The sequence below is a fragment of the Peromyscus eremicus genome, chromosome 11 (genome assembly GCF_949786415.1).
Source record: "Peromyscus eremicus chromosome 11, PerEre_H2_v1, whole genome shotgun sequence".
In the NCBI taxonomy this organism is placed as follows: Eukaryota; Metazoa; Chordata; class Mammalia; order Rodentia; family Cricetidae; genus Peromyscus; species Peromyscus eremicus.
The window spans coordinates 69,913,146-69,940,912 of NC_081427.1; the positions used below are offsets into that span (position 1 = coordinate 69,913,146).

Sequence of the window (27,767 nt, forward strand, 5' to 3'; positions counted from 1 at the left end):
AACCCAACAGGCCAACAAAAAAACAAAAATAGTACAGGATCAGGAAAAGGGGCTGAGTCGGAGTCAGGGAAGCCCAGGCTTTGTCGTCTGTTACCTGTGAGCTTGTCTCTTTAGCAAGGGCAAAGCGGAAAGATTATGAGACTAAGTGAAACAGGCTCTGTGCCGAATGCACAGAATGTCTACTGCCACACTGTACGGACCTGTAAGGAATGGCTGCTTCCTTCCCCGTGCATTGTCAAGTGTGCAAAACACTGCTAAGTGTGCATACAATAGTTCACAGTTTATGACAGTTTGGAGTTCACATTCCCGTTTTTTGTAATTTTAGAAAAAAACTGAATTTTCTTACAGACATTGTTAGCAAACTTTTAATAACTTGGATACTTATAAGTGTCCTGACAGTTCTTACCCAAGAAATGAGCCAAAGTTGAAAGGCAATTCAAACCTTTAAAAGGTCAGAAATTCACAGGAAGCTGTGACTTAATTTGATAGCATATAATCCTATAAAATGTGATTTTTATCAATCCCCAAATAATTTCCTAGTTGGAAATAAGGGTAGTTTTCTGTTGCTAGTTGTTCCCTTGCCTCACCATTTCATATAACAATGACACCTAGTTTAACGTTGTAGTGTGCTTCCAGTAGCAGACGGTGGGTCAAAGTGTCACACTTTCTCTCTTCTTCTAAAATATTTAAATATACTTATTTATTGTTACATGGATTTATTTGTGTTTGTGTATGTGTGCATGTGTGTATCAACACATCTCTGAGCTCCACAGGCACTCAATGGTACATGCATGCACACATGCACATACCAATAAATAAATAATTGTGTATGTGTGTAACAGGAAAAGAATGAAAAAAGAGATTCTAAGGAAAAGTTGCTCTTGTATTTAAATTTTATATATATAATTTATAATATATACATATATATATATTCAGCTAATTTATCTTATTTTGACCCCCTTCATAGAGTACTATACTACATTTGTGCTTGAAATTTCATCTCACACAAACAGTCAAGCAACAAAATTAATCTTTGGTGTTTGTGACCGTCTTGGTCAACTCTATTGGATATGCTAGTTGGGAATTCTGGGTTATATTTTAAAACATGAGTAGAATGAGAAGGGAGTGAAAATTCAAAAGTTCAAACAATCATACCCTTGAAATTAAGGTGCAGGAAAAATACATCTTGTTTATTTAAACATATAATACCAATAGTTTTAGAGGTGATGTACTGACCTTCACATTGCTAGGCAGAGGAAGCATAAAGTTTGGTGTCTGTGCATTAAGGTTTGAGTTAATGGACACTATAATTAGAGTTATATCAAATTTTATTAGGATTCCTTAGCTTCCCTGAAATTCTACACAGTTCTATTTCCTTTCAGTTTATTTTTTTAAGTTCAAGAATTCTATGAAAAGTTGAACAAAATATTTTCATTTTCGATCAGTAAATCCCCAAAATGATAATTCCTCATTATATATTTCAAGTAAATTTTCATATAATTTTTAAATGACTTCTACATTTTTAATTGAGTTATTTATCTAAGAGATTTGGAGGTATATACATACATACATATATTAGTATCAAAAAATTAAATGGAAAATGAATACAGTTTTATTTCATTAGTGATTCAACAACAGCAAAATCATATACAATGTGAGTTTTCCGAATAATGCCTCAGTCTCATATGGAAAGTATGTTTCTTAGTTATTTTCCTGTTGCAGTGACAAAACACCACGACTAAGGCAACTTAAAGAAGAAAGCATTTAATTTGGAGGCCCAGGGTTCCAGAGGGCTAGAGTCTATGACCATTCTGACAAGGAATATGGCAGCAGGCAGGCAAGCCTGGCATTGGAGTAACAACTGACAGCTCATATTGTGGTCCAAGCATGAGGCAGAAAAATAAAATGCTAACGGAGTGGCCTGGGCTTTTGAAGCATCAAATTCCACTCCAAAAAAATGCCACACCCCCTAATCCTTCCCAAGCAGTTCCACTGACTGCAGAGCAAGTATTCAGACATATGAGACTATGGGGACAATCATTTAAACCACCACAATACTGAAGCACAAGCCTTAGTGTCCTATATCTATATGAGGAGTTTCATTGTGTGGTCTACAGATATAGAAAATTGTTTTCTACTGAACTTCTAAAGTCAGTCATTAAATAAGAAAGAAATAGAACTTTGAAAATTCAAGACTGAATTTAAACTTCAGTTGAATCTTTGTGATATTAAAATCATTTTGTTCATTATTTCACTCAGCCTCTCTATGTGTTCGTTCTTCAAATAAAAGGATTTAATTTATTTCGTGAGAGCCTCTTGTACAAACAGGAAGTATGTGGTCTTAGTGACATTTGGGGTACAGGCTAGCATCATTTTAAGTACTAGAAGTGACTGGGAGCACAGGCTTTCGAGTCAACACACTTGGCTCAAGTTCTGGGTTCATCATATCTTAGGTCTGTAACCTTGGAAAGTTTATTTACTTTACTAAGTCTTGGTTTCCTTTACCTAAAGTGAAAGCAAGGGCCTCTAAATTACGTAGGTTATTAAAGGATAAGAGGAAGCAATGGCTATAGGGCATATAGCACATAAGACTACCCACTACAGCATTATTACTTCTGTGGATAAAAATAAGTTAGCACGTCATTGCTTGTATCCCAGATAGAGAAACCTAGTCTTAAGTCTTTTTGAAGTTAATAATGACTCATAAAGATCCTTCTATTTTTCCAGAGAGGAAATTATTTCTTAAAGATAAAAGAAGAAATAAAACCTCAGAAAAATACCTCCAGAAACATATTTGAAGAGACCTTTGTGTTTTATTTTATTTTATTTTATTTTTGTAAAGTTAGTGGTTGTGCTTTGTAAAATCACCTTTAAATGTGTCTGAATTTGTGAGTGGATGGATGCTGTTACCAGCACCCTACAAAAGAGGAGCTGTGAAGCTATGTGCAAATGGTTTTTATAATGAGTGATGGCAGCATTTGATTGGCTGACTTACTTTAAGCCATATACAAAAACAAAGTTGTTTATCTGACCCTATACTAACTAAGGGAACACCCCAATATCTACGTGCCTCTGGCACTCAGTTACAACTACGGATTTGTTTATTGTGTGCATCTGTGCATTTCCATTGTCATGTGTGGTTAGAAGACAAGAAACAAGCCTAGTGTCCTCACAGTGAGCACTAGGAGGAGGCCATTGCCCTCTCTTTAGTCATATGAGCAGAGACTGAATTCAGGGACAGGAGTGAGCAGAGTGTGCATTAGAAAACTGCTGCTGTGTTGATTGGTTCTTGTGCTGTTTTCACCACGGCAATTATGAGCAAATAACTACCATCAAAACCTGTTCAATGAATTTCTGTTGTTTAAAAGTTACCAAACACTACAGCATCGCATACAACAGCTCCCTGACACACCTACCACACTCAGAGCCCTGCTCCTTTTAAACTTCATGGGTCTTTAAAGCTCCTTGGTTTTTCTGAATATCATAAAGCAATCCCCATTTAAAATACAGTATGATGAGATTTGTTTTAGGAAAGAGGGAAAGAAGGAAATGAATGGGGGAAAGGGGGCATAAAAGTAAAAAATAATAGATTCTGCATCTCTGACATGAATACCACAGTAGGATAGTCAAGTATACTTAAGGTTATTTGGTTTATGTAGGAAAATAATGAATAGCCATGTAAAATCAGTGCAAACAGCTATACTGTTTAGCAAAACGTTACCAGTAACAGAGAAGTTAAGATCTGGTGTTGACAGGATATTGCTGCCCCTAAAATTCTTTCTAGGACAGATCAGAAATACAGCTGAAGAATATGCTTGCCCGGCATTGCCAAGAACAATAAACATGCTATGTGCCCACCAGGTAATAAAAGAAAGAGAAAAGGGATTAAGTGTGACATTTCCCCAGGTAATTTGCTTGTAGGAACATGCGCTGGCCACTGTCTGAGCTGTTAGGTAAAGGAAAGCCTAAAAGAGTAAGAACTATTTGAGGATGGGGAGCCTCACCCTGTTACATAAGAAGTTCAAGATTGACCCTAAAATCTGTTGATGATTTATACTTCATAGTTTGTTAAAGGTCTTTATATAGCTTTCAATGTTTCTTCATGAAGTTGTGGGTGTACAGAGAAAATGTTGACAAAATTTTAAACGAAGTGCAACCCAGACTGCATTAGTGTCCAGGTGATGCCATTACACCCGTACCTAACATCAGTGGGACAAGTCTGACAGCTGAAGCAGCAGCTGGGAACAGCCTTGTTTGCAGCTTCCTTATGGAAAGGATGCTGTAGACGTAAGTGACTTATAACAAGTAACAAAGGATAGTTTAAAGGTCAAAAACGTGATTTTCTAACTTAAAAATTTAGTTTTGTCATGGAAATTAATATTTAGAACCACTTATTTATTAGCTAACATTGAAAAAATATAAAATGTTTTGTGATTAATAGAAGCCAAGTAGTTTAGGAGATGTGAGTTGCCACAATTCACAAGTAATGAGCATGTAAATAATTATTTGTTTTTTTTTCCAAATCAAAACACCATGGAAATTTTCAATATTTCAGTTAAAATATAAAATACTTAAAATCCAAATTAATAAATAACTATAAGATTTCTGCTTTGAATCTAGGTGAAATACAAACTACTGGATTTACTTTCCAAAATATAAAAAAAAAAATAATGAGCATTTGACATCTGTCAATAAAGGCAAGTGATCTCTGATATATACTAAATAAATTAGGCTTAATTTCCCTGGACACCTTCAATTTAAGAGTTTTCCCCCTGGTGATGAGATTAGAATCTATCCCTGGTGCATGAGCGGGCTTTTTGGAGCCCACTACCTATGATGGGACACCTCTTGTAGCCTTGAGGCAGGGGGAGGGGCTTGGACTTGCCTCTACTGGATGTGCCTCCCCATGGGAGGCCTTGCCTTCTTGTGGGGGGGGAGTGAGGGGTGTGTTGGGAGAGGGAGGCTGGGGGGCAGGAGGAAGAAAGAGGGGGATCTTTGATTGGTGTGTAAAATGAATGGAAAATTTTTCTTAATAAAGAAAAAAAGAGTTTTCAGGCTTTGGCAGAAGGAAGCATGAATGTAGAAGCTGGCAGATTCAAAACTTGAGATTAGATGAGAGTCAGGCAAGCCCAGGTGGTCAGGCAGAAAGCTCATCAGCAGATGCAGATTCACAAGTGCACAGAGAAGGGTCTTGCCCCAGTCATAGGGAATAATTAGCCTTAGGCTAAGCACAGCGGCCATCACAACAAATAGTAACAGCAGGTACTGAGAGGAGTCCAAGTGAGTTATTTTATAGGAATCCAAGTAAAAGAACCAAAGGATATCAGACTACCAAGAAGCAGGAAAACGTACCCCATAACATGACACATCAATGAATTAATTGACACTGAGTGTTAACTGATGTTGGAATTGGCAGACAAGAAGGAATTTAAAATAATGACAGCTGAATTCCGTGTTTTAACAATATTTAAAATGAATCAATCCCACAAATGAAAGTTATGACATGTGACCTAAATTTAAGTTTAAACATATACCGTGTAAAATTAATAGATTAGAAATAATGAAAGAAAAATCAGCCAACTTGAAAGCACAGTAGTATAATTTTCTAAAACCAGAACCAGAAAGAATAAAAATTGAAGAGATTGAGACATATCAGTGAATTGTAGGGAAAATGAAAGGATTTGGTATGTGTGTGTAATTGAGGTCTCAGAGACTCCTGTAAAAGAGTGTGAATGAAGAAAAAACTTCCCAGCTTGCTGAAATTATAAACCCACGAATCAACCAGTAATCCACGAACCGAAAAATAAAGGAACTATATGAGGACTGTCATGATAAAATTGCTCAAAGTAAGAATTAAAGCTGATTTCCTTTAAGAAAAATGCACACAAGGAGATAGCGTAGTTACATGCTTAAGAACTGAAGGAGAAAAAGATTGTTGACCTTATTGTGGTCACTATTATGACTATTATTATGGTCAACATAATAATTTGAAAGATATTGCTTTCAAATGAAAGTTAAATAAAGATGTTTTCAAACATATGAGCACTGGGAGGTATTGCCAGCAGTATCGCACTGTGGTGAATACTGAAACCTTTCAGGTAGAAGGCATGCTGCCAGATGGAATGTGGACTTGGATAAGCACATGAGCAGCACCAGAAAGACTAATCAGAGGGTAAATGCAGAGGAAATATTATTATCTAAGTATGTTTTTAAGATAATTGTGTCCAAACAAGGGTTGTAACAATGAAATGTGAGACTTGTGTGGTCTGTAAATATAAAGTGTCAGCTAATAATGACAGAGGTCAGAAAAAAAAAAAACTATTAACTAGACTCCTGTTGGAACCTTGTGCTGCCAGGGAAGGGCTGTCCTGTCAGCCAGTGCCCCTCATACACCAGTGTGAACCTCCTAGAGCAGTCTTAGTAAATCAAGAGCCTAATGCATCACAGCAAAGGGATAGCTATCCAGCAGTGGAAGGTTGATTTAGTATTCAGACATCATTGTAACTTACTGTATTAGCAAACTAAAATAGGAAATAACAGCAGTCTTTGACAAATTTCAATAACTATTCCAGGAACAAAATTCCCTCTACAGCAAGGGTGGAAGGGAATAATCTTGGTCGTTTTAAGAGAGAAATGTGTTTGGTGCGTTTCTGGTGTCTGCAGCCTTGATCACGCCTGAGACCTCTCTCCTTGGTTTTGGCTGGTCACCATCTCCACATGTCATCACATGGCCTTTTCCTAGGTGTGTGTGTCTATGACCAGGATTTCCCTCTTCTTACTAGCAGGACAATTTTCTGAGACATTACTGTTTTCTTCACATAAGAATTGAAATTTGTGGGCCATCTGATCCTCTTATATTGAAGAAACATGGAGAACTGGAGTTTCTAGCCAAGTGGCTGAGCACTTGACCACTTTGTGTGTGTTGGGCATCCACAATGTTTGTTTGGTTGACATAAATAGCCATGAGTCCATGACAAAGCTGAAAAGCTGCCTAGGAAAAGATGAGAAAGCAATTCTAGGTAAAATAAGGAAAAACAAAGAAGCATGTTTGGAAACAGTAAGTGCGCACAGTGTAAAGTGTTGCACTGGGTGGTATGAGTTTAAAGGAAGATGAGTAGGAAGCAGACAGGATTTAGGATCATCTCTGGACAAGTCCTTGAGTCCTGCTCACAGAGCTAACCATTCTCCCCATGCCCCTCAGATTTGCTCTGTTCTGTTAAAAGCACTTGTGACATTTTTATTATGTTATGCATGTAGCTGCATTTCATTATAGACAGCCTACTACAAGAGAGAACACTTGGTGGTTTAGGACCTCCCTCTTAAAATGGGAGAATCTAGAAACCGCCACGATTAGTGTAGGCAGGTGGAATTAACTGCCCCATCAAAACCAAGTAGGTTTGGGACAGGAATTCATGAGAAAAGTAAATCTCCACAGTAAAGAGGGTGAGGAAGAGGACATATCTCAAGGAGTAATAAGAATTGAGATAAACAGGAAACTCAATATTTATTATTAGATTTTATTTAGCAGCGTAGGAACACATATATTTCTATTCCCCGCTTTGGCACAGCAGAGCTGTCATCCACCAGAAGAAACTGTTTTATTTCATTTTAAATCAGTGATATAGAAGACACTACAGCAGGCCTTCTCAGACCGCCAGCTCCCAAAATCATGACGTGGGGACTTATTATTAGTTATGAATGCTTGGCCTTGGTTTAGGCTTGTTTCTGGCCAACTTTTTTTTTTTTTTAACTTGTGTTAACCTGTTTCTTTTCATTTATGTTTTGCCTTAGGGATTTTGCCTTCCTTCAGACTGGCCGACGGCTGCCTGGCTGACTGGCCCCGAGTGCTTCTCTCTCTTTCTCCCTTGTTCTCTCTCAAGCCTAGACTCCTCCTCTTACTTATTCTCTCTGCCCTCCAGCCCCGCCTATCCCTCTCTTGCCTAGCTATTGGCTGTTCAGCATTTTATTAGATCAATCAGGTGCCTTAGGCAGGCAAGATGAAACAAATGCAACACACCTTTACATAATTAAACAAATGCAACATAAACAAATGTAACACACATTTACATAGTTAAAGTAATATTCCATAACAAGATACTCTTCCAGGTGATTGTATTTTCCTTTGTCTTCTGTTATGATGTGCATATGTTATAACAATAGAGAGATGAGAATAGCAATGGCCAATATGCCGTTTGGCATTCTTTTCAGTTACCATTAGGAACCTGTGGTAAGCCATGAATTAATACAAATGAGAATCAATAGAATTTTAGCAGTTTGAGATGAGGCTTGTATCTGTTCAGCTGTGCAAGCAACATCGTGCCATTTTAGGAAGACTTAAATTGTTGGTCTTAAAATATGAACACCAGATTCTGAATTCCACGTTGACTCTGAAACATGTTTAATGATCTGCAAATGTGTCAATTATCCCACAGGACCCTCTTTTATTTTTTATTAATTTGTGATAAAAGCAGTATAACGTGACATCATTCATAGATAAGTTTTATGTGTACGCACACGAGATGGAACATGGTATCATGCCGGTACATAGTCACCTCTGACACTGTGGGCACTCTTCTTGGCCAGCACAGTGCTCTAACGGGAACAGGTATTCAGGTACAACAAGGGTCAGCACATAAGGAACTGAGAACCTCTGAAGATCACTCCTTTTCCTTTACAGTGTTCCACTGAATTGGTCTCAAAGGGCAGCTATGAAAATAATCTTTATCCTGGTGTCTCTTAGTGTGTTATGGAAAGAACAGTGCTAAGAGCCCATCTGTTCTTAGGTAACACAGTCTTAAGGTTCTGTGAGATACTCATGCATGAAGGTTATATTTCATTTTACTTTGTTTCATTTCAGTATTTAAATAAATTATCTGGGGGTATACCTGCTCATATGACATGTAAGCTTTTGAAGTATTTTGGGCTCATCTTGGTTAAAAGTTGAGGCAGCTGATTTTTGTATTGCAGACTAATTTTCTTCCACATAGTGATAAATAATTCTCAGTATTCATCAGAGGGCAGATTTAAACAGCTTTTATGGTTCACAACATTATACTGGTGTTCTTAGAACTTAGGAAGACAGATTCAAATCTAAAATATTTGAAGACAGTGTACCCTATGAATGGAATTAGAGGTATTAAAACTACCTTCTGGAAGCAAGGGCAGTTTAAACAATAACCTGCAGTGATTTAATTGCTTCTAAGAAAAATATTAGGAAGATAGATTTTTATTAGCATAACACTTACAGATGCACACAATCTTAAAACTAAATATACATTCTCAGTTATAATTTGCATGGCTGTTTTTCATAACAAACTGTTCAGGTTGAGTGAAGAAATTATCAAATTTCTACATAGTTCTACACCTTAGAGTTCAAGATTGTTGTAGGTACATTTATAAAGACTCCATGGAAAGAGATGTCACTGTGCTTAAAGACAAATTGTCACAATGATTCTTGGGGGTGGAGGTGGAGCTCATACAGATTTTGCTTCTGAGGATTTGTTTGATGCCAAGTCCCATTTTCAGGACCTAGAAGGTGTTCAATAAGGTTCTGTGGAATTTACAAGGTTAAATTTACAAAATATGTTTTTTGTTTTTTTAATTCGGATGCTACACAGAAGCTGAAGTCTAGGAAAATCTAACCGTGCTCTAAGAACAAGCCGTAATGATTCAAAGACTGCCGTGTGCTGTGTTCTGGCCAAGTGAGGTTGTTGCTTTTTTGGGGGGTACTTCTTTCTGCTAGATTATTCAAAACAATGCACAGTGAGTTTGTAATTTCTACTTTATAAGCTGGCATCTGCTGGGTTTAATAGTGTATAGTGAAGATGCCAAGCCCAGGACTAAATAAACAGAAAATTAAGTTAGGAATCTTCATTTTTACCAATAATTCTGAAATTGAAGGATAAAAAAAGCCTGCACTTTACTCTTACTGTTGAGGAAATTAAGCATAGCGTTTATTTGTTCAGATGTTATAGTTCTATATGGTTGCTCCAATCTTTTTTTTTTCTAACAGTATTTTCCATTATAAAATTTGATGTAATAGTCTTAAGAGAAGAATACATAATGATCTTCTGCTGGACTTGATCGTTTATTCAATAAGTGTTTATTGAGTTCTACCAGGTGCCAGCTATCTGGTGTTTGAAATTCATCAATGAATCAAAGAGTAAAAATTTCTGTCCTTATGCATAGTGTGTTCTAGTCAGTGAAATGATGATGATGATGATGATGATTTCACAGTATGGTAGAAAGTGATGAGAATTCTGTTTATAAAAAGAATTAAAATTCAAATGTGTGGGGAAAGAGACAATAGAGATGTAGTTATGTAGTGTGGAAACAGTCATCTTCGATGCAAGGGCAACTTTGAACACAGGCTTGAAGGTGATACTAAACCCCACCATTTGGGTAATTTTGAGACTTAATTTAATGTACCTGAAGCCCATTTGTTCTGCACGTCGCTGCCTGGCAGGAGGTGGCAGATGAGAGGGAAGTCAGAGGTTCTCCTGCCCGCCCTGTCCCATTGGCTGGGAGCGGCAGTTCCACGCTGCTTCCTTGTCCCTGCCATGCTGTAGTAAACGGCTCTCACAGCTTTGGTTCTGGTCGAGCAGTGACAAGAATGTGGTTTACTTCGAGAATTCGCTCTTGAGCTCCTTAGAGCAACACAGAACATGATGTTATATCTTTTATTGGTTCTTAGAAGTACAGATTTCACACACTGCCCCTTGAGCTTGGCTCCTATGTGAATCTGGCAACAGGCCAACCTTGCCTTTGACTCACTCAGTTATAGATTCAGATGGGAAAGTGGCTTATTTGTGGACATTCTTCATTAATCTTAGAACGACTTAAAAATAGAACTACCTCTTTCTTCTAGATTGTGTTCCTGGCTTCTGCATACACAAGTCCCCAGCTCAGCGAGGAGAGCTGTTCTGCTGTGGCTGCTGTGGCACATTACCTGTACCTGTGCCAGTTTAGCTGGATGCTTATTCAGGTTGGTTGCTCACTCACTCCCACACCACTGCTCCCCTCGGGTGACCTTGGGTGAAGCGGCTTGACTGCCTGATATTCTGCATACTGAAGCAGAAATAATTCCAATAAAGCCATCTCAACTCGCCTAGGGTGTAAATGTAAGAATAGACCTAGTAACTTTGCAACACCAGAGAGCCCAGTTTGGAACAATGGGGCAAATCTAGTAGGACTGAAAACAAAAGGGTGGTAGAAGGAGAAATTTGGAATATGGGTCCTGGAGAATAAGAACTTTGAATTGTTTTCTCCGGATCACCATAGAATTTGTTAAAGAAAGGGAATGATGTGAGTAGATTCAGATTTTAGAAATATGCTCTCACTTGTGGTTAATTGGAGGTAGGAAAAGGGGGGGGGCTGCCAATTACTAGTGTTAACTGTACCAGAGGATGGCGGAACATTCCTACCAAACAGACCAGTGTCAGTAGAAACACAGTAAACAACTTGGGGTATTTCTGTTTGGTAATGCAGAATTTAGGATGTAGATTGGTTGTCAGGAAGGCAGGAGATGGCAGTCCCTGTCTTCCCCATATCTGGCATGAGTAGCTGATGGAGAGTGGCCTCCTGTACTAAAGTTAAGAGCAGTGAAGAGGCAAAGGAGTTTCCAATAGTTAGCAACATTAGATGTGGCAGTGGTGTAGAGAGTGACAGAGGGAGATTCTCGGAGTAGACCTCTGGCTTTGTCCCTCTCTACACATCTCAATCAAATTATTACCTCCCTCCAAGGTATGCTTTCAAATCTGCATAGGGGATGATCATTTCTAACTCATAGAATTAATGCTTTATAGATCTTTCAGCACCTCCAATCATGGAAAATATGTCCTTTTCTCTAACATCTCTGTCAACTGGTTTAAAAATAAGTCAAAATATAAGCCATAAACAGAAAACAGAATGTCTCCTGAAAGTTGAGTAAATTTGTTAGATCTCTGACTGCAAGGTTACTTTGGGGTTTGATCTAAGGTGAAGTTTTTGATACATGACTGCACATGGTTATCTTGCTGCCTGGACTGAGTCTGCAGTGCTGTGCTGAAGGTCTCTGTCCCTGTCCCTGACATATTCTCAGTTTCTGATTAATGACACAGATGAAGACACAGGAAGCTGCTTATCAGATCTGGAGATGTGCAGAGATAACAGGGTACTCACAACAGGAAGCTGTCGGTGTTAGACCACAGGAAGAACCGATACAAGAGCTGCGCTTAGAGACTGCATACTAAAAGGACAATATCACTGCTGAGATATAATATAAATGGCTGGAAATTTCACTTCAGCGTAAACCCAGTGGCAATGTGAAGTATGGCCAGAGTACCACACAGACCTAGGTTACATAAGGAGCAGTCTGAAGGCAACCGTGGCTGCATTATAGTCTATAATGCACTATTCATCCTAGGGACACAAGACTACATTCACAGTTCACGTACTAGCATGTGGGGAATCAGAAGGTAGTCTCTTGGACGGGTTTGGGAAGATGCTTCTGTCTTCGATCTCAGGAGAGATGCTGCAGGAGAGAAAGCCTGGGGTCTGCATTTGGCAAAACCAAAGGAAATGGATCAAATATTAGGAAATGAAAATGTCATTCAAGTTAGAGCATTCACAACCATACTGTGGGAGCTGAGGAGACTTTTCTAGACACATAGTGAGTCAGTGAAGCATATTCAAATGGAGAAATGACTTCCACATGTACTTCAGGTAGAGTCCCTGCTTTGGGGGTACTAAACCAGATGCTGTGTAAGATTTAACCAAAGTTCATGGGAACCAGTTTATTCCTCGCCTGTGTTTCTGGTCAGCAAGGAAGTCTGATTGTGGCTGATGCATATTTAGTAGACTAATTATGCCTCTGTGTGGCTCATGGTTTAGGAAAACGGTTGCAACTGGAAGTGAAATGTAATGCATTTCAGATGGTGCACCACACATCCTTCATGGTTTGTGGTGTAACCACAAGGGGAAAATCCAATAATTTCTGAATTTTCAGTAGGTTACTTTTAATAACTTATTTTATGGTCAGACGTCATTTTACCAACCTGTACTTTCCATTTATAAAATGCTGTGTGCTAAAACCATTTTTTAAAATCTGAATCTGTCTTTAAAACCACTATGTAGTAAGATAGGCTAGTATTAGTCCAATCCTGTGAGTCAAATTTGATTAAAAACTTGAAAGAGCACGTACATAGTGTACAGCCATCCATGCAGACAAAACGCTGACACACATAAAATAAAATAAAGTGAAAAATTTTTAAAAATCTGGAAAGAATGTTAACACTCTGATGAGTCTGTTTCACATTTTTTATCAGCACAGGAGAGAATCGGATGCTATATGTGAATAATGTGATGGCAACGAGCTAGTCATTAATCTCTAGTCACTGGGTTAAGAGCACCAGAGTTATCGGGGTGGGCTGGCGAGCCGGCTCTGTGGGAGAAGTGCTTGCTGTCAAGACCAACAGCCCAAGTTCGATCCCTGGGACCCACACGCTGGAGGGAAAGAAATGCCTCTAACAAGTTGTTCTCTGACCTCCACACATGTATACCCTCACACATACATACATCAGGACACACATAAATAAAGATAATAAAAAGATCTCCCTAAAACAAACGTATTAAAATCATGGACTGATGTTTATTTTATTTGCATCACATTTTCAATGTCAGATAAACATACGACCTGGCTTTACTTTTCTGTCACATGTTTTCAACACCCTATGGTAAAGTTAGATTACATTTAGACAGCCAGGAGAAACATCTCATTGATGAACAAGTTATATAACCTTGTTGAGCCTAGCTTGCAGATCAGGTTACAGTTACACCATCTTTGAAAACTGTGAAAATATAAACCTAATTAATCCCTTCAGGAAGTCGGCCCTGTGCCCAGCTCAGAGTGCATAGTATGCCCGTTCACTTATCATACTGGTGAGCCCAACATACATGGCTAAAATAGCAGAGATGTTGAACTATATTCATTATTCTACTTTTTCAATATAATCCATTTCTTTTTTTTTTTTTTTTTTGGAAAAGAGGAGTATGTTTGATATATAGGAATAGGCCGATTTTAAGAGAGACACACACCAGCCTGAGCTCTTTGTTAGAATGCAAGCCTCCTCAGCTCTGTGGTCCCTTCCGTCTCCAGGCTTCCCTTTCTCTCACTGGGAAGTTGCACAGCATATGGCGGGAATGTAACAACAGCAAAGTTTGCTTATTTGAAACAAACAACCCACAGATTCCGTGTTTGGCCAAGGATAATTGCCCTGCCCTTCTGTTTGTTCTTCATGTACGATCACTCAGTGTGAATGCTGAAATCATTTCCCACTTCCTTAAGACACCAGGGTCATGTTTGCGCTAAGTTAGTGTGACAGTGAGCATTTAAAATGCTGGAATGTCTTTCCTCTATGTTGCTGGCTAGCTGTTTTGATTTCCTTTCATTTTAGAGATAGCATATGCTAATATTACAAAACAAAAGCACTTCAGAGTGACGTCAAATCAATTGTACATCTCTTTCTTGCTATTTTGTATATTTGCCATTTTTTGCTTTATCCACAATGCCATGTGCAAAGGTAAACATTGCTAATGGTTTCCTGTGTATGCCGCCACAAATACCCCATGAGTAGACAAATATTTATAAATTTATAAACAAGCACACATGTGCATCCTTGTGATTGTATATACTTTTTATATATGTATATATTTATGTTTGGAAATCTTTACTTTTACAATGTTCAACTGCACTCTTTTCTATGCTACAATATAGTTATTCTGCAATTTATTTTGTAGTCTCTAAATAATTCTGGTTAGTTTTTTTTATTATAAACAATATTTGTTTGCTTAGAGAGTATCCATAGAGTTCCTAAATATTATGCCTTTATTATGTATGGTCACACAAGACATACTTCCAATTGGATTACCAGATCACGTATAAGAACTATAATGTAAACTGTGATTGTTTGCAATATCCATATAGAGTAGAGGTAAATGGAAATGTAACTTTGCTTTTGTATTCATTTGGATCTGTTTTCTGATCATTCTCGTCGCCATGTTAGATCACTGTAGAGCAATCTGCTTTAGTCACAGAAGACATGAGAGTCTTGTATTGTCTCTACAATCTGTTCCTCTCCTTCCTAAGGTCACAGCTTAATCAAAGTCAATGTTTTAATTTGAAAGTAAAGTTTCTTTGATGAATATTTTCTTACATTGGTAGAATAGGCTAAAATCACTTAAACATATGCTTGAGCATTTATATCTTGTGCCTTAAGTCCTCCAAATAGCCTGACTATGGACAAACAAATTTACAAGCTCTTAATCCCTTTGTAGAAAGTGCTGGAGCACGACAACAGGAAGGGGATGCTAAAATTAGCCATGCTTTTCCTTTGTCATTGCTTTAATTTGACAAGACTTCACAAAGATTGAAGACAACACACTGATAATTACCAAGATAAAAATGACATACCCAGGAAATACTGAATTATCAAGCCTCAAAAAGCCTTGCAATTCTTTTAATGCAATAAATAATAAGAAAAGGGAAGGAGAAGGACATGTGGGAACATTTCTTAGATTTGCATCTAAAATGAATGATTAAGAACATATGGTGATGGATAGAATTAGTAACTTGTGTGATTGCTGCTTAAATGCAATACTATATATCAGTTCAGTGATTTTGGCAAAACAATTAATAATCAAGTATTATACAACAGCCTGGATACAATCTTTGTTCAGATGAAATTTATGGAGTTCAAATAGCCTATTTAGCCTAAAATAAATGGTATTTCTCCTTTATATTTTACTAATATACTAACTGTTACATGAAGATGTAGTAATGAACTGATGAATTTGTGTTTATAGAATATATAAAACCATAATTCTGCCCTATGATAATTAAAACAACAAGATATGTGTTTGATTTTCTTATGTAGATACTTGTCTGTGCAGTAATGTAACCAATGTGCTTACAGATACAGTCTTTAACTTATTCTCATGTCTATTTGATCTAGGTAGTTTCTTTGTACTTTAAATGGAATCAATTTAAAATTTTCCAGTCCCAGTTACTAACTCTAGAAATTTAGTTTTTATGTGCTCTGTTTCCTTCTTCCTATAAGAGGAGTGAAGACAGAGAGAGACAGAGACAGAGACAGAGAGACAGAGAGTACTAAAATAATACAGCACAAAACTTGCTTTGATTAAATTAGACTGATGTTCAGTAACTCATGAGGTCTACATTTATTATTCAATAAATATTGTTTAAATTCATGTTTTGCATTTAATATTTTTAAATTTTCACTAGTTAACTTGTGTTCCTCTTAAAAGGAGTTCGATTAAATAAAATCAAGTCTTCTAAAATTCCTTCTGAAACAAGGTTTTAAAGTACACACACACACATAGACACACACACACACACACACACACACTACTTTAGAAGACAAAAGTAAACCAAGTTAAATGGATTGAAACAATTTTGAATCATAACAATGGTATGTATATAGGATTCCTCATTCAGTCAAAGCTGGGAGTGCAGTTTGTCTGTCCATCCTTCCCTGCAGTCACACTTTCTCTCTAGACAGCTGCTACAGTTCATAATTACCCTTATTTCCATGGACTCCTTAGATGATCATGGGATTACAAGGTGATTCAGTGAAAGAAATTGGTCCAGACTGGTCCAGACTTCCATCCCTAACCGAACCAGCTGTGACCAGCTGAACAAGGTCGTATGATATGATACATGCTGCTGCTGAGTCAGTACTGTGTATGGTTGGGGGAGGTGAGAGGCAGGGCTTAGGAAAGAGAGTTCATGACCTAGGCATGCATCTCAAAATATGCCTACCTAAATACATTTAAGTAAAATTTAAAGTAAGTGTAACTCTAATATCATGCCTTCAATACCAGTACTTGGGAGATGGAGGTAGGAGGATGAGGAATCCATGACCATCTTTGGCTGTGTAGCAGGTTTGAGGTCGGCCTGCACTACACTAGACCCTACTTCCAAAAGTCTTCCAGTAGGGGCTGGAGAGATGGCCAGGTGCTTAAGAGTATTTGTTGCTCTTGCAAGAGGAGCAGAGTTCAGATCTCAGGACCCAGTAACTCCAACTTCAGAGGACTGAATGCCCTCTCATGGCCTCAGCAGGCACATATACACATATGCATAACTAAAAATAGAATATCATTTAAAACCTTCCATATAAAGAAAGAGAGAAAGAAGGAAGGGAGAGACAGACAGAAGGAAGGAAGGAAGGAAGGAAGGAAGGAAGGAAGGAAGGAAATAAATTCAGGAAAACTTGAATGAGTTAGAGAAAATTTTATATGTGGACCACATGGTTGTCTACGATAATTAAAATATTTTTAAATAGTATTTCCATTCTATAATGTCAAAAATGGTACATAATGAGAAATTCTTTCTTCATAGTATATTTCAGTGGTTAGATCCTGTTAGGAAGACATTTGCATTTTTTCAAACTGGCGAACGTTTATGACATGGAGCGAGCTTTCCTGAATCGTGTTGTTGAGAACCCAGTGACACTGTTGAAGTTCTGCATGGATGAACTTAGAAAGCACCTCATCCTCTCACCTTTCTCTTAGCTAAGACTGTGGCAAAAGTCTAGCCACGGCTGAGATGTTACTGGGAGATTCAGTTATCCTAGCTGAGAATCACCATCTGTATGAAAGCATACATTAGAGAAAACCCCAAACTTTACCATGCAGAATCACCATAGAAGTCACTCACTAACGCCCCTCCATCCGGACAGACGTCCCTTCTGCAATGCTGGTTTATCTCACTATACAGATGTGCATAGATACACTCTTTATTAGAGTGTATTTCATACAACTAGTGTGTCTGTAGTGATCTTTAGTACGGGTGACTTTTCATCCTCCAATAGCCAGCATTGACTACTTCAGCGTCCAGTACTCAGCAGTCTGCTGGTTTGAGTCTACACCCTAAGAAAAGTGTAGAAGGGGGGGGTAACACAACAAGCTTTGGCCTTAATCGCTTTTAAAGAGGAGTTAGAACAAATTTGCATAAGCAACAATTCAAAACATGCTTTATAATTACAGAGATATGCAGATGTGCATAAAGATAAGGAAATAAATTCAAAGACAAAAATCTCCAAGGAACCAAATATTTTTATTCTTCCCAAGTTTAGCCTAGTATAATTCCTCAAGGCTGAAATGGTCCAGATAGGATCTTGCTCAGAAGCCTCAGTAAATAGCATCTAAAAACCTTCCCACAAGCATTAGACACACTTATTTTCCACTCAAAAGGGCTTAAACTGCATCATTATGACTTTGGGGCATAAGTTGTTGATTCTTTCCCACATCCTTCTAGGAGATTTGAGGAATCTGATCGCATTTTCCAGTGGTAAATACGTGTGTGCTCAGCACTTTGCATGTACTATTCCTTTCTTCATCTTTCTAATAACCGTATATGTATGCATAAGGAGACAGAGACTGTGCAAATGCTGTTACTTTCCAAGTTGGTCCTCCTCATGGAACATGACTGAGAATGAAATTCATTTATACGCACACTCCACCATATTAACTTGAGGAGGATGAGTTTTGCAGGAAGTAGAAATTATGGGATGATGGGACAGCCAGTGTCATTTCTATACTAAATTACAACTGAGGCATTTGGGGAAAGAAAATGATAGAAGACAGAATATATAACTTCTAGATTTGGTTTTGACACAAGCTTGATTTTGTGTTTGGGACCATAATAATATTTTCATGCTTTGTTTTCCTCATTCCAGCTATTCAGTCTGCTCCTACATCCTCCTAACTCAAGGCACATGTCCCTTGTATACTTTCATCCTGAGAACTAGAAGATACATGATAATGGTTTGAATATAAAATAAACGTTTCTCTTACTCATTTGGTGCCCCCTTGTTAGAATCTATGATTCAAAATAGTAAATGTCATCCCATCGCTTTCAGTGATATGACCTTAGTGGCTAGCCTGATCTCTGATATTTACTAAGTACTTGGTAAATATTAGTCAAGAGAATGAAGAAGAAAGTACACACAGACAAAGCAAAACAGACCACAGTCTTCCTCGATTGTGGTCTTTTTCTCCACTCATTGTGTTTTTGAATCAGTAGTCCCCTCCCACATATACACACAGTTGAGATGGAGCCTCGCCCTCCCATCTATTAGGTGCTCATATATAAAAACTGTCAAAATTCATGAAAGCCCAGACACATTTATTTCTTTACCCTCATCATGAATTTGTTCATGTGGGAGGTGGTTTGGGTGAGAGTGTGTTTTTTCAGAGGCGTATTTACAGACACCCTCAGAAGATTGTAACAAAGTTTAAGGCAGAAGAGAGTAGGGAAAAGAAAAAGGCCTTTGAACTAAATAGTTCCTCACATTCCCAGAGTTTTAAAAATGCCCCAGATTTCTTGAGTAACTGAAATAATGGAATATTTTAGCTAAAAAAAAAAAAATCCAACTCAACCTGTTTTTATTAAACTGGTCTTCACCTTCGTTACTGAGTGACTCTGTCTGTCTACACCAGCAGAGTGTGTGTCTTGTACCGTTAACCCAGAGGCTGCTCATGTTGCTTTCTTCTCTAGTCCGTGAACTTCTGGTACGTGCTGGTGATGAGTGATGAACACACCGAGAGGCGATACCTGCTCTTTTGCCTTCTGAGCTGGGGGCTGCCATCTTTCGTGGTGATTCTCCTCATAGTTATCCTGAGAGGAATCTATCATCAGAACATGCCACAGATCTATGGACTCATTCATGGTGACTTGTGAGTATATCCAGGCAACACGCTGCTGTTGTCTTAGGGTTTTTGAACTTCCACTGGTAGCTTTACTGGTAGATGGTGGACATGGCCTGAAAGAGGGGTATGAGTGCAGGCATTTTGGGAGATCTTTGCTTTCCTGGTGCACTTTCTGAAGCTGTCCTTTATAAACTCATTGCCTCTAGAGTAGCAAAGTTTTCTCTGATGAGAGTTATTAAGTAGCTGACAGTAGATTATATTTTAGCCTAACAGTTTATCTAAATTAGACAAATAGTAATATGTGACAAATCAAATCACTGTGAAATTTTTGATAGTGAATCAATGGAAAATTCTGGCATAAAGCTCACATGGGAAGGATAAAGCCCATTTAGTTTCTTCTCAGATGGAGTTTTCCATTTTCCTTTGAAGTAGACAGTGTTTATCAGTACCATCTTGGTTTCTCCATCTACCAGACCCTTCAGGTAACAGGTTTGACATTTCAACTGCACAGAACACAACACATGTTTAGATTTTACAATAAAAATATTTGCAATTGTAATTTCTTGAATCAAGTATCTACCAGACTCAACATTAAACTATGCAAAGGTCTTACTCTTTGAGCTAAAAAAAATCTTCTCTTGGTTTACTTAAAACAACAATATATCTGGTGTGAATTCACAGAAGGTTTACAAACACCAAAGTAAACTGTAGAAGTACTGCATTAAAGTATATATTTTTATCATATTTGGAAACATTTTCACTTCTTTTTTATATTGTTTTCAAAGTTTTTCAGTGGTCTGATGTCCACTGTTGAAGGGACAAATTCTAAAGTAATGATGGTGAAGTTCAAGGATGGTTTATACAGACCCATCAAAGTTTTCTATGTGGGAAGAAAAGAACAAAAGTCCTGAATTCTGACTCCGGTTTGAGACTTAATCTAGGACTTAATCTTTTTTTCTAGCTTCTTCAGTACATTCAGGGAAGTCTGCTGCTGCTGTCTGTGGAATAATTTTACTTACAGAGTTGTCTGTATTTATTTAAAACAAGCAAAAACCAATCAGTATATAAGCATATATTGAATAAGGGATGGTGTGACGCATTATAGATTCCAACAAAAACAGGGAGACACGGACAGATTAGGAGGTGAGATGGCTGGGGAGGGTGCAGGTCCAGGGGACAGCTGCACCTTCGTGGTTAGTGCCCAGCCCTACACTCCAGCCCCAACTCCATTGGCCCTTCGCACTAAAGACCCTGAACAAGAACAAAAGTATAGCTTGGGGAATAGAGGAGAACAGCAGTTACGTCATTGGGGAAAATGGTACATCACTGTCCTGATCTGTTGTCTTCACATGGCACATCTTCCACAGGACGGGAGAGGCTGACAGGGCAGAAGGGGCAGCAGGCCAGCCTTACAAGCCCCCTTGCAATTCTGACTCCACTCTTGGGAACTGGGGGAGATTTTTGAAACTGACCTTACTGCTGGTGTTGTAACCAGCCCTTCTAGTTACCAGCTTCCCTCACTTCCTTGAATCTAGCAGACTTCTCTCCAAACAGCCTGTTCGCACTTTCCAATAATAGTCTCCCGAGCACGTGTTGGTTGCAGAGCTGAGAGTATACAAGGGTGGATGGATGGACTTTGTCTCTTGTTTGTCTTTAACAGAAAGAAGAGGTTCTCACTTTAGAACACAGCACTGCTATCTAAGGAATCCTGAAGCAATAACACTTTCTCAACACAATACAGTGTTGTACTCATTCATGGTTTTCTAGTCCTTTAGAGTTGTTAAAAAAGAACAAAGAAAAATTCTGCTGTTGCATGTTTACAAGGGGATTAGAGAGTAGTGGGGACCATCACCCCATAGATGCCTAAATACCAAAGACATTATCAGAACAAGGAGAGGATTTATAAAGCACATGGCAACAAGGTGATGTCTTTCCTAGACATTCTTGTTAACATTCTTTAATCTTAAAATCAAATACTTCTACACACAGAGAGAGAGAGAGACAGACAGACAGACAGACAGACATCCACACAGACACACACACACACACACACACACACACACACACGCATGACTTGTTTCTGAACCTGGTATATTACTTACTGCTTTGAAGACTACTCAGCCCCTTTTATTGAAAAAACCACAAAACGAAACCTTTGTGATTATAAAGCTTAACTAGCTTCCTTACTCTAATGAAAATGAAAGAAAAAGTAAAATTCTTAAAGAAATAACCTACTTGCAAGCTTATGAGAATGATATTACTCATTTATCATATAAGTTTCTGTGAAAATACCAATTACTTTGTGGATATGGAAGTGTTTGAAAGATGAAACACAATATATGCAGAAGTCATTGCAAGGTCATTGTTGCTTCTGAACAGTTAAATAATTAATGAGTACTTGTCATTGACTTACAAAATTCGTTCAACACATGCACAGCCATGACACAAATGTGATGACATACTTAGCCAAAGGCTAGCCATGTGACACATGTTCAAACACACAGGCACACACTGGCATGCTTTGTATTTATAGTCATATATGTCTTCTTATTGAGTCAAGAAGAACCTCTCATACTGATTACTTTATGGCATTGTGTTTTGTTTATGAAAATTCTAGAAGATGGCAATTAGTGTCATTTCAAAATAAGAATGCACATACTTTACTGTTAAATTTTGAATGGCTAGTGAATTTTTCAAGTTTCTACATCATTCTTTGTTGAACACAAATGAATCATGAGTCAAGAGCTGGCAGCTTGTGTCCGGAGGCTGGTGGCCTGTGGCTGGTAGCTGGTGGCAGCTCCTTTCTTTTGTGAGCTCTGGCAGGACAGGGCTTGTTTAGGGGAAGTTTTAATAAGTAATGACATATCTTCTCAGCCTTGATGAGTGGGAGCCCACAAGAAGCTCTCTTGCTGCTTCTAAAAGGATTGTCCCAGAAGTAAGAGCTACACAAGAATGCCCACATGAACTTACTCTCAAAAAGCTTTCCTCCTCAAAAAATGTCTGTCAGCAGCTAACTTGTAATAAGTGAAAGGTACACTAACTTCTAGCTGGCTTTAATACTACAGAATTAGCAGACCCAAAGTGGCTAATATTGTAATTCCTTTTCTCCCTAATTCACATACAACTTTCCTCTTTGTTACCTGAGGAAATTCAGAGAATTCTGTTTTCCCATAAAAATTCAGTCTCTATGTAAGGGTAGAAATTAGTTCTTATTAGTATGAGAGCATTAGAAACCTGCATCATCATATCACAACATGCCTTCTTGAGGTCTCTTTGTAGAAACTATGGTGTGTGACATGCTTAGCAGTTACCCACTGAATGGTGGTGACTTGCCAATTATACGTGTCTTTCTTGCTTGCGAGATCTTTTTCCCCCGCTTTTTTTTAATTAAGAAATTTTCTATTCACTTTACATACCAACCACAGATGCCTTCTTCCCTCTTCCCACCCCCAGCCTTGCCCCCCAACCCAGCCCCCAGCCCCACATTTTCTAAATCAAGGTCTCCCATGGGGAGTCAGCAGAGCCTGGCACACTGAGCTGAGGCAGGTCCAAGCTCCTCCCCCTGCACCAAGGCTGTGCAAGGGGTCACACCCTAGGCACTGGGCTCCAAAAGGCCCACCCATGCACCAGGGACAGATCCTGATCCCCCTTCCTGGGGACTCCCCAGACATTTGGAGCTAGACAACTGTCTCCCGTATCCAGAAGGCCTAGTCTAGTCCTATGGGGGCTCCATAGCTATCAATCCACAGTTCATGGGTTTCCACCAGTATGGCTGGTCATCTCTGCACGTGTTCCCAGCATGATCTTGACGTCTCCTGCCCACAGAATCCCTTCAAGGAGATCTTTGTAATTAAATCTTTAATGCTTTAGTATGTGAAAGCTGTTGATTTTCTAATATTTTGTAGAACTGAAGGTCATGTTGATTTTGTAAAATGGGAGGTCTGATGTCATCTTCCTTAGAATGTTGGAAAACAGTGCATGTGGAACTATCCACACCTAAGATTTTCTTAGCAGGAAGGCTTTTAATTAAAGTTGCACTTAAAAAAAATCTCACTATTCATAGTTTCTCTTTCTAGTTTTTTTAGAATTTTGTAAATTGTCATATTTCTGTGAATTTTCCATCTAATTTAGCTAATGTTTATAAGCTCCCAGGAATCTATCCTTTCCATTTTTGATATTGATAGGTAATGTATATATTTGTGTAGTAATATACTAGTTAGTAACACACATTGATTAAGGATAGCCCAAACCATTTTTTTTACTAAATAATTTAGTAAAAATAATTTAGAAGTGAAATTTTAATGAAGGATGATATGATGAATAACTGAAAATATCAGTTTTCTCTGACTAGGTTTGTTTGTATATCTTCAGAATCATTCTTAACTACTATTGTGATTATTTTTATCTTCTATGATAACCCCCTGTGGTTGGCTTTTTTTTTTTTTTAGCCTAAAGCTAATGCCTCTATATCATACTTTCAGGTATCTGATAAGTGTATTTTTCAGAGTGATGCAAAGCTATCCATTATCTAGGATTTTAAAAAAATTAACTCTTAGACACAAACAGAAAAACAAACGAAAAGAAACATAAATCAAATCTATGCGGAGATTTTTTTTTCCACTCAGAGCAACCAGAATGGCCATCATTAAGAAAGCAATCAGAACAAATGTTGCTGAGACTATGAGAGAAAAGGAACACTTTTGCATTGTCACTGGAAATATGAATTAGTTCAGTAACAATGAAAGTTAGTTTGGAGGTTTCTCAAAACTTAAGGGCAGAATTACCGTGCTATCTGGTTAACCCACTCCTGTGAATCTTCCAGAAGGAGTTGATGTCAAACAAGGGAGAGGCAACGGCATGCCTGTATTATTACTGCCCTGTTCGCAGCAGCCAAATCATAGGAGCAAGCCAAGTGCCTCTCAGCAGGTGAACAGATGAAGCGCATGTGCTATCTAGACAGAATGGAATGTTAGCCATCTCTAAAGAATGAGTCATGTCATTTCCAGAGAAACATATAGAACTAGGGATAATCATTTTCAGTGTAAGCCTGACGCAGACAGGCAGGAGTCACGTGTTTGCTCTCACAGTAGAAGCTAGTGATGAAGGGATCCTAAGGTAGAATGGAGACGATTGGAAAAGCAGAAAGGAATGAAGAGAAGGGCATGGCAGTGAGGGAGTGGGGGTAAAATATGGTGGAAATACATTATATCATCTGCAAGAATATCATAATGAAACCCATTAGTTTGCACAACTAATATATATACCAGTAAGACTCCATCCTCAAGAGCCGTTGACCCACGTGTTCTGATCAAGGTCCACTTTCCCTCAGGAAACCAGTATTTTAACCTGAAGCTGTGGCTCTTCTTGCCCACATCCTACAGTCATGAAATATTTTCCAGTTCAACTTTTAATTCCTAACCTTTTCCTAATGCATGTCATATTGGAGTCTTTATCTCCTATTGTATACTGTTGCGGCTCCTTGGCCTCTCTGTGGTGTGGCGGGCTGCCTAACACACTTCCCTATTCCTAATGCCTTCATGTTGTAATAATCTGCTAAATTGTTGGTGTTTTAATCTCAGTTGCTTTTTATAACTTTCTAGGTCATGGTTCAGTAGGTCTCCTCTGCTGGGCACTGCTGCTGATCCTGTTTCTTAAATTATTTTCTCCAAATCATCCCCCTTTGTTACCCTTTGCAGATGAATTTCTTCCTGTATGTTACAGTCTCTAATGTTTACACCTTTAATAACTCCAATTATTTTCCTTCACTTAGTACATCCTTATTTTTCTTCAGAGTCACAACTTAAGTATCAATTTAGTGAGTACCCATTTTCAGAGTGAAACACACCTCCTATGGTGTGCACCGAGTAGACTCATATCCTTTCATGAATCTTGTGACTGTGTCGATGATACTATACTAAAAATGTTTGTGTCAGCTTTGCTACTTGAAATTCAGCCTGGACATCTGTAGCACAAATCTTAAAGAGTCTTATTAATAAAATCAAACCTGAGGCCAGTTATTGGGGTGAATGCTGGAAAATCAGAGAAGCAGAACATGCCACAGCTACCTCACCTCGCCACTTCCTCAATTGATCCTGTTTTCTCAGACTGGAAGCTTCTGTGTCCTCATCCAAATGGATCTCAGCTGAACTGCTGCTCCAAAGCCTGAAGCTTAACTACCTAAAAGCTTCTAGTTTCTGGTCTTCACGCTTTATATACCTTTCTGCTTTCTGCCATCACTTCCTGGGATTAAAGGCTCACTTTCTGGGATTAAAGGCATGAATCACCATGGTTGGTTGTATCCTTGAACACACAGAGATCCGGAGGGATTTCTGCCTCTGGAATGCTAGGATTAAAGGTGTGTGCTACCACTGCCTGTCCTCTATGTTTAATATTGTGGCTGTTCTCTTCTCTGACCCCAGATAAGTTTATTAGCGTGCACAATATTTTGGGGAACACAATACCACCACAGACATCACTAACTAGCTATTTAAAACAAACAAACAAACTTCATATATTCTTCATATTTCTTAGTATGCTTGAGTATGGTCTGCCTTAGAAAGTGATCAACATAATGAGTGTCACAATAGTAAAGAAAACTGACTCTCCCTCTCCCAACAGCTATCAAATGCCAATAGCTCCTCTGCTAGCATGAAATTTCCTGACCACCTCACCCTTTCCATGCTGATATTTGGTCTGGCTTGACCTTGGGCAGGTCGTGTGCATGCTGTCACAATCACAGTGAGTTCGTATGTGCATCTCCCATGTTGTGTCCAGAAAACACTGTTTGCAGCAGTCACTCACTGCCTCTGACTCCTAGAATCTCTTGGTACTCACTTCTGTAGCTAGAGTTTTCCTGCCTGACCCACAGTCAGGACAAATCTCTGACACCCGCCAGTCCCACAGCCACTCAGACCCAACCAAGTAAACACAGAGACTTATATTGGTTACAAACTGTATGGCCGTGGCAGGCTTCTTGCTAACTGTTCTTACAGCTTAAGAACATTTCCATAAATCTATACCTTGCCACATGGCTCGTGGCTTACCGGGATCTTCACATGCGGCTTGTCATGGTGGCGGCTGGCAGTGTCTCCCTCTCAGCCTTCCACTTCCCAGAATTCTTTTTCTTGTCCCGCCTATACTTCCTGCCTAGCCAATGGCCAATCAGTGATTTATTTACTGACCAATCAGCAACACACTTGACATACAGACCATCCTACAGCACTCTTCTGTCTTGATACCTGAGCCTTGACTAGGGGACAGGGTGGAGATGATACAGGTATTCCATTTAGGGTTGAACACTGTATGGTCTTTTTCTCTGCATTTTGGTCAGTTATGGGTCTCTGTAATTGAGAAGAAGCTGCTCTGGTGTGAGTTGAGAGACGAACTAATCTATGAGTATAATTATGTCATTAAGAGTTGTTTTAGTACTATGTCCATTCAGCAGATTCTCACCTGAAGTCTGTAACCAGTACAGCCACAAGTGCTTGGTTTCAATATTTCTTCCTCTAATCAGCAAGCATGTTAATAAATATCAATAATAGTAAAAGTGATGCAATAGCAGTGATAAGTTGTTTTGTACTTTCAAAGTGCTTGTTTCTTCTCTTTGGTGCCAATTGGCATTCAATAAATATTTACTGAATTATGGTTATGTGTGAAGTTCCTAGAAACCCTTTTCTTGATCTACTTGAGATTCTCTTAACAAATCTTAATTTTAACCTTCCCTGTTTTCCTGCTCCTGAACTGCATTATCTGTCTTATAAATCGTTCAGTCCTCAGAAACAATCTAATTTTTCTAGCTGTATTAGGAAAAATGTTATTAATATAGTGTATACATCTTCATGATCTAAATTAGAACTAAGTAGAAGTAATTGTTCTCTATAGGAAATACGTTATCTTCTGAGAGTGTTTTCAGTAAACTGATTAAAAGTGAGTCATGAAAAATGCTAATAAATGCAGGGAGCCTGTTTTGCCTGTTTCTACAGATTGAAAAAGCAACTATCATCTAAGAAAAGGAGTGCTATGAGCACCTCTTCCTGGATTGCTGTGCTGAGGGATGTCCT

General features: G+C 38.5%; 1 protein-coding gene across 1 annotated transcript in view; it reads left to right on the forward strand.

Annotated features, from left to right (window-relative positions):
- The window catches only part of Adgrv1 (adhesion G protein-coupled receptor V1), a 474,255-nt gene that overhangs the window by 321,445 nt on the left and 125,043 nt on the right, over positions 1-27,767 (forward strand). The window contains exons 86-87 of the mRNA XM_059276309.1: positions 10,868-10,984; positions 19,556-19,734. Of these exons, the coding sequence (XP_059132292.1) occupies positions 10,868-10,984; positions 19,556-19,734 (296 nt within the window). The remainder of the gene's footprint in view (positions 1-10,867; positions 10,985-19,555; positions 19,735-27,767) is intronic.